The sequence below is a fragment of the Polyergus mexicanus genome, unplaced genomic scaffold, assembly GCF_030449975.1.
Source record: "Polyergus mexicanus isolate NDT 795.1 unplaced genomic scaffold, iyPolMexi1.0 SCAF_13, whole genome shotgun sequence".
Lineage (NCBI taxonomy): Eukaryota > Metazoa > Arthropoda > Insecta > Hymenoptera > Formicidae > Polyergus > Polyergus mexicanus.
The window spans coordinates 3,789,465-3,798,089 of record NW_027223333.1 but is presented as its reverse complement, the minus strand read 5'-3'; the positions used below and the strand labels follow the sequence as shown (position 1 = coordinate 3,798,089).

Below are 8,625 nucleotides of genomic sequence, written 5' to 3'. Positions count from 1 at the left end.
AAGCAGTGGTATCAACGCAGAGTACTTCCACAGCTCGGAAGAAGAAGACCCGCAGCCGCAGTAGCAACAACATCCGTTGCTATAGTAACTAGGGCCTTGTTAAAGCTCGTTGCTATGCGCTCGGGTCTTCTCTTCCGAGCTGTGGACTGTGTTAGACGCATGTATTGCGATTAGCAAAGAAAATTATTAAATCAGTGGTGAGCATATTGAACAATATACTATATTGGACAACAGGAGCTATCCAGAAAATAAGGCAAGTAAAATCTGTAACCTGTAATCTTTATGAAATAGTTTTTGCTTGAATATGTAGTACATATTTACATAATTATTCATGTGTTAAACATTACAAAATAATACATACATTCAATCAGCTATGCCGAAGCGTAAATATCTGTCTTCGCATATTTCAACGAGATATCGCCGTAAATTAATTAGAGAAGAGAATGATGAATTATTTCCACTTATTTGTAATGAAAAACCTAGAGTAAATTCGTGCGTAATTGTAAGTAATTCCGCTTTAAATAATGACAATGATAAAATTGTACATGTCAATATCAATAACGCTCTTTCCGAAATTGTACAAGAGACAAAAAATTTACCATTTTCCGATGAAACGAATATTTCCGAATCTGATGCTTCTTTGAACAATATATTTTCGCACGAAACTTTAATAAGAGAGAATAATAATTCAGAAAAAGAAAACAATGATTTTGAGGCATTCTTAGTACAATGGGCTATCACGTATCGTATTTCTCATGTAGCTTTATCACATTTATTATCTGGTTTAAAAAAAGTACATCAATTTTTTTTTAATTTACCAAAATGTGCAAAGACATTACTACGTACACCACGATCTTCTGTTATTACTGACATATTTCCTGGTCAATATTGTCATTTTGGTATTGAACATGGTGTTCTACAATTTTTATCTACAAGTAATAGTACAGTTTCATCTTCTATTCAGATTCAAATCGGTATTGATGGTGTGCCGATATCTCGATCCAATTCAAATCAATTATGGCCCATTTTAGGTCGAATCATGCCTTATGGAAAAGTATTTCTAATTGGTTGCTATTTTGGCAAAACCAAACCAGCGGATGCAAATGAATTTTTAAAACAATTTATAAAAAATATAAATATTTTGATTAATAAGGGCATAACTAATAACAATGAAACAACATTTCCAGTGTCAATACACTCTATCATATGTGATGCTCCTGCTAAATCTTTCATTACACTTACTAAAGGACATAGTGGTTATTTTAGCTGCACAAAATGTACAATTGAAGGTGAATTCATCGCTAACAGAATTTGTTTTCCCAATTCTGACTGGCAAAAAAGAACAGACGCTAATTTTCGTAATCAAACTCAAGAAGAATATCATCTCGGTCGTTCTATTTTATTAAACATTCCAAATTTTGACATTGTATCTCAAATTCCATTAGATTACATGCATATGATATGCATTGGCGTTGTTAGGAAGTTGATAAAATTATGGATAAGTGGTCCTCTTAAAGCTAGATGTTTATCCTCGCAACGAATAAAAAATGTTTCTCAATTTCTTCTCGATATTAGGCATCTTATTCCAAAAGAATTTGCAAGAAGACCGCGAGAAATTCAAGATTTTGCACAGTGGAAAGCAACCGAATTAAGACAATTTTTGTTATATACCGGTCCTGTTATATTACAAAAAGAAGTAAATCCTGATATATTTTCAAATTTTCTTACTTTACATGTTGCTGTTCGGATTTTATGTCAAAATAATAGTACAGTTGAATATATTGAATATGCGAATAAATTATTGAAACATTTTGTTGAATGTTTTATCAAAATTTACGGGCCCGAATTTGTATCCCATAATGTTCACGGTCTTCTTCACATAACTGACAGCGTAAAACAATTTGGGCCATTAGATACTTTTAGTGCCTTTCCATTTGAAAATTTTATGAAAGAATTAAAATCTCTTTTGAGAAAATCTGAGAAACCATTAGAGCAAATTAGCAATCGTTATGCGGAAATGAGTTTTTATAAAATCAAATCTGACGATGCAGATATATCAAAAATAAGTGTAAAGAATTCACACGAAAAATGACCGTTGATATCAGGTTGTTTCAATCCACAATTTTTGAAGGTTGAATTTCCCCATTTTATTATTTCAATCAAATCTTCTGATAATTGTTGTCTCATAGAAAAAGATATTGTCTGTTTGGAAAATATCGCAACGTCGAGTGAAGGTAATTATATTGCAATAGGTCGTAAATTCAAAATTGTTGAAGAACTTTATAATAATCCATGCAGTTCTATTCATTTGGATATATTTAAAGTAAGTCAATTATCTGACATTCAAACCTGGCCTTTGCATAAAATCAGTCATAAATTCGTAAAATTGCCATACAGGAATGAAAGATATTTCGCAGTAATACCGCTTATAAGCACTACATATTAATAATATTTGTATATTGCGCTTTAATTTGTTTAATAAAAAATTAAAATAAATTCTGACAATAAAAGCAAAATAAAATATGACAATAAAATAAAAAATTAAAATGATTTCTGATACACAATAATCTATACAAATTGAAATCTTGTTTACAATATTACTCGTAGAAGCTCTTTTGTATAATTTCACAGGAAGATGTCGAATCGAGGATTTATCGTCGTAGAATTCTCCGATGGTATCCAAGTAATACCCAAAATTTGGTTACAAAGTGAGGATGTATGCAAATATCCTTCACATTTCAAAACGGATTTAAGACTGCGAAAGGCAATTGAAAAAGAGGAAATACCAAATTCTGATTGGCCTTCCTTTAAAATTAATCGGATTTTTGGCGAGTATTGTAAGTATTTCAATAAAATAGCTTTTATTGCTGTTAAGTTTTACCTATTCATAATACTAAATGTTTACAACATTTTCAGCGTCTTTACAAAAGGCTGATGCGAAAGCAGAAAAGGCCTTATACACGTCAGATATGGATACTGAGAAAGAAGCTAAATCTTATAGAAAATATAGAGCGAGGAAAGTTTTATCTTCATCCGAAAGCGAAGAAGAGTCATGCACAAGTGCAATTTTGCCACCTGCTCCATGTCCTCCTGCAAAACGTAATTATAAACAATTCTAATCGCGTATATATATATATATATATATATATATATATATATATATATAAAATTCATATATATCTCTCTTATATTTTAACATTATATTTTGTTTTATCAATATGAAAGGTCAACGACTGTGCAATACAAACGAAACAGTACAATGTGAAAGTGCATCCATTACACGTTCTTGGGATTCTGCAAAAAAATACAAAGTATCATCACAAATTTCAAACTTGAGCTCCTACTCATCATCTTTGCAAGGTGAGCAAATTTATTACATATCTCCATGTAACAATGCATATAATATTATATAAAATTTCATACTTATAATTAATATTATCAGTAAGTATAAATTTAAAAATGTATACATAATTTTTTACACATACAATATTTAAAATAATACATGTACAATATTAATAATATTTTAAAAATTGTGTGCCTACATATTCTATCTATACATATATGGATATACGACGAAATATACATATATGTATATATAGAATAATATATATATATGTACTATACTCATATAGTTTACATATATAACTTGTCAAAATTCCATTTTCTTTCTAACTCCTATTTTGAATGCTAAATGCATTTATAATATATTTTATGTGCAGATGCGAATGATTATGGTACTTTGTACGAAAGAGATGAAGAAGCGCTTAACATTGCTACAAGAGAGAAAAATCGAGACAATTCAATACACCGACATATGAATAAAATGGAGGAAGTTGGTCGATCTAACTGTACGCAAGGAAACCAATATATAAAGGAAAAGGAAAATAATAATTTAAATCATCAATTTTCACAAGCTGCGATTGGTAAGTAAATGTAATGCATATAAATATAATATATACACACATACACACGCCCACACACACACACACCACGCGCGCGCGCGCACGCCATTAATTTTATACATATATATTTCATATTTATCATTAATATTATCAGCAATTATAAATTTAAAAAAGTATACATAATTTTTTACATACAATATTTAAAATAATACATATACAATATTAATAATATCTTAAAAATTGTGTGCCTACATATTTTATATATACATATATGGATATACGACGAAATATACATATATGTATATATAGAATAATATATATGTGTGCACTCATAAAGTTTACATATATCTTGTCAAAATTCAATTTTTCTTCTAACTTCTATTTTGTATGCTAAATGTATTTATAATATATTTTATGTGCAGATGCGAATGGTTATGGTATTTTGTACGAAAGAGATGAAGAAGCGTTTAACATTGCTACAAGAGAGAAAAATGGAGACAATTTAATACACCGACATATTAATAAAATGGAGGAAGTTGGTCGATCTAGCTGTATGCAAAGAAACCGATATGTAAAGGAAAAGGAAAATGATGATTTAAATCATCAGTTTTCACAAACTGCAATTGGTAAGTAAATGTAATGCATATAAATATAATATGAACACACACACACATACGTACGAACACACATGCACGCACGCACACACGCACACGCATACGCACACGCATGCATCATTTATTATATATATATGGACCGTTTATTTTGAAAGTGGTGCGAGTCCATTTTCTTTTGTTTCGAGAAAATTAAATGTTAGCAGATCTGACAATTAAAAAATATAGGTTAATTATGTGAAGTCTGGGAATGTTTGTACTAATTTATCAATATGTAATTTGATTATATAAATTTCTTTTAGGCGAATTTAACTAAAATAATATATATTTCCAGGCTGCAAATGGACTTACACCACTTTCATAATTAGTCAATTGTAAATATCATTTAATTTCAATTTTGAAATAACAAATATCACTTAAAATATATTTCATATTAATCCAATTTTGTTTATAAATAATAACAAGAAATAAAATAGAATTTGTATTTTTTATTTTGAACGTTAATTATATTTATATATTGTTAAACTTAACACAAGATATTGGTATTATTAATTATTTATGCTCTTCATGTGGCAGTGTTTTGAAATATTCATGATGCACAGGAGGTATATAAGGTAATAGCTGCTGCATATCCTTATATTTTTCGTATGTAATAGGCCTGGCATCGTGATGGAAATTGGACTTACACCACTTTCATAATCAATGGTTACGCAATTTCTTTTACCGGCCAATTTTAAATTGAACAAAGCATTGGCATTTTTTAAGATATTAAATACTAACTAGTTATAAACAAAAAATTTACACTAAATTAAGAATAAATTACGTCATATCTCATTTTTTTAAAAAAAGGACTTACACCACTTTCAAAATAAACGGTCCATATATATATATTTGAAATAAATGGTGTACATATAGAAATTTTGCAACTGTAATAGAGTTTAGCAATTGTGTATTGTGAGCAGATTTAGCAATTGTAAGGCCTTTATTTATACGTGTTAAATTGTTTTCTATACAAATTTAAAAATAATAGGTATTACAACTTTTACCTATTTCTAAAATTTTTAATAAAATCTATTATTATTATTATTTTTTTATAGTTTTATATAACTTTTATATAATAGATATGCGAAAGATAACAATAATAATAAATATTTTCATATAGAACTATCAATTTAAAAAAAAATGCAATAATCTACATTTTATTTCTTTCATTAGTAAAATTGTATAGTATATCGAAATATAATATATGTTCTTGTCTGCTATATTTTTTGAAAAAGCAACGTATGTAATGCCACTAATTTATATGTTTTATATACAATTTATATATTTAATTTACTATACTTATTACATTTTATTATATTATTATATACATTTATATACATTTATTTATATATATTATATACATGTATATGCTATTTATACATTATAAGTGTATATATATATATATATATATATATATATATATATATATATATATATATATAACCGTTTATTAATAATAAATGCTATTTACAGTGGATCATTTCAAGAGATTAACAAGAGAAATAGTGACTATAAAATATGATATGAGACAAGCATTGAGCTTATTAGATATTTTAGTTGAAAGAACTAATAAAAGCACAGAATGTGCAAGTACGAAATTTTCTTTTGGTGACGCTGAAAATCGGTTTCCGTTGCAAACTGTAGCCCAATTAGCGGAAGTTAAGGAGATTTTGAAAGTTTCAGATTCCCAACATAACACTGAAATAGTAAGTTAACGCATATAAATTTATATACAATATAATAGTCATATATATATATATATATATATATATGTATTTCACAATTATTATCAAATCTTTTATAAGTACATTATATAATCAATCTTAGGTAAACTTTTCCACAGTAAAAACATTGTATGTCCTTTTCAGAAATTTTAATCCCTATTTTAATTTTATACATATAAATAATCCCAATTAAAATAATTAAGCGTAAAAAGCTGGTTTTTTTTACTTATAAGATTATCACATTTCATGAGATGTATTAATCATTTAAAATTATTATTAATTATTTATTAGATATTATCAGAGATATTAATCACTTAAAATTGCTATAGAAAATGATTGAAGATTGTTAAGAAAAAGACATTACTTTATTTAATCTAATAATATATTACTTTTACTCTTACCTTATAGCGCGTATATATCAAATCTATCGGAGGAACATGCGTCGATGATGCCGTAAAGAGAACGTTGTATAAAACATTCTCAAATAAATTGGCGGAGAAATATAACTGGGAAGGCCGACGCGGAAAAGAGCCACTGCATAAATTGGAACTAATAAAAGTTATTTTCAGTAAGTTATTTTCAGTTGTTTATATGTAAATACAACTGCAAAATATCTTCTGTTAGAAGATATTTTATTTTTTTTCCTCTCTATATGCGTGTAAAAATGACAGCTAATTAGTTTCAATAACTTGCCATGGAACATTCTGTATCATATATAGATATATTTATGATTATTACTTTAATCAAATTTAAAAAGTTTTTGATGAATTAAATTTTATTTCCATTTTTACATTGTATAACTTAGAAATAATTATTAAACAAAGATAATACACTATGAATTACTATAGTCATCAATCAATTAGTATAGAAGAAAAAGTTAAAATAATGAAAATATTTTTAGGATCCATACTTTACAATATCCCAGATTCCGATCAGGGCAAAATACAACGAAGGGTTATGGAGTGGTTTCGACATTCAAAAGCGAGACATGAAAATGAGAAGAAGCGGACCCATAGATGCGAAGGCAACGTTTCTAATTTATCAGAATAAAGAACTGGAAAGGTATATTAATAATGTCAAAAGGTATGAAATATTAATTATTTTAATCATTACTGGCAACATATTACATACAAATTCTATTGTACGTTGTGTTATAGAATTATTTGCATATTTCGCAGTTATTTTCACTTGCAATAATGTACGTAAGTTCGTTTTCAGCTCTTTTTATGAAACAGTCACTGATGAAATGCGATGTGCAAGTTTCCAATAGCTTATTATATCGCAAGTCTAAGACTTCCTAAAAAAAAAAAAAAATTAATCCAAGATATGAGTAGATATAGCGAAAAGATAAGAAGGGGAGAAATATATTATTGTTTTAACACACAATTTTCTAAACTCGTATTCAGAATAATGTTTATTTTTTATATGTTTAGATTTTTATATGTATCTATACTCACCATTCACGCTCATCACTGTATATTGAAATTAAATTTGCATGGCTCTTTAATTATAGATTATTTCCGACACTATTTGTACACTACTATTGCTTATGTTTCTGTAAAAGCCATTGGCTTTAAGTAGAATGGACTGGGTTTTGATATTCACTGCTAATATTGAAAATCAATAGTATATGTTATGTAAATTATAAATTTTCAGTATTGAGAGCCATTAGAAAAATATAAAAACAGTAAGATTTAGACGGTAAACAAATTGATCAATCACAATTGAGTACTCTCGAAATAACCCTAGTGAATCTCGATTATGATTGGTCAATTCGCTTACTGTCTAAAAATAAGCCTATTATAATAGATTTTACATATGTTTCAGATGTGCATGGACAATTTACATCCACATTTTAATTAATAATAAAAGTTATATAGTTTTTCGAGTTACGCGCATTATAAATATATTAAGATTGCATATAATAATCGAACATATGCATCTGTGTTAATAAAAATTTTTATTTTATGAAATTTTTATTGACACAGATTCGTGTGTTATCATCAATTACTGCAAAATATTTCTTATTTATATGATTTGTATTTGTTATTGGTTTTACAATAAATAGAAAAAGGTTTTTCACAATTTTTTCATTTTTGTGTGTTTACAATTATCTTCCTTTTACTATTAAGATGAAAATAGAACCGACTGATCGAAAAAGTGCGAAATCTTCTTAATTTATTAATTGTACCGTTAAAAATATTTGCAATTTTATTTCATATCGGTTATATATGATAATATATACAATTATAACTTAATTCAAATTTATCAATAAAAAATATTTTTCTTTTCAATAAAAAATTATATACAATACATTTACAGGCAATAACTGAAAAAAAAAAATTT

The 8,625-nt window shown here is 27.2% G+C and overlaps 1 protein-coding gene and 1 long non-coding RNA gene across 2 annotated transcripts; both read left to right on the top strand.

The window, feature by feature from the left end:
• The first annotated feature begins 2,540 nt into the window (after positions 1-2,540).
• Positions 2,541-4,916, top strand: LOC138938743 (uncharacterized). The gene is made up of 6 exons (XM_070305966.1): positions 2,541-2,837; positions 2,917-3,099; positions 3,226-3,360; positions 3,720-3,923; positions 4,325-4,528; positions 4,848-4,916. Exons 1-6 carry the CDS (start codon positions 2,636-2,638, stop codon positions 4,889-4,891), a joined length of 972 nt encoding a protein of 323 aa, XP_070162067.1. The 5' UTR covers positions 2,541-2,635; the 3' UTR covers positions 4,892-4,916.
• A 1,302-nt stretch (positions 4,917-6,218) lies between these two features.
• Positions 6,219-7,508, top strand: LOC138938742 (uncharacterized). Its single transcript, XR_011447749.1, has 3 exons — positions 6,219-6,261; positions 6,688-6,847; positions 7,181-7,508. It is a non-coding gene; the product is annotated as an uncharacterized lncRNA (long non-coding RNA).
• The last annotated feature ends 1,117 nt before the right edge of the window (positions 7,509-8,625 follow it).

What these genes read in the sequence shown, in the direction of transcription:
- LOC138938743 (XM_070305966.1), top strand. Translation starts at nt 2,636, where the DNA reads ATGTCGAATCGAGGATTTATCGTCGTAGAATTCTCCGATGGTATCCAA. An exon ending in CTACTCATCATCTTTGCAAG is followed by an intron (nt 3,361 to 3,719) that starts GTGAGCAAATTT and finishes TTTTATGTGCAG; the next exon opens with ATGCGAATGATTATGGTACT. An exon ending in GTTTTCACAAACTGCAATTG is followed by an intron (nt 4,529 to 4,847) that starts GTAAGTAAATGT and finishes ATATATTTCCAG; the next exon opens with GCTGCAAATGGACTTACACC.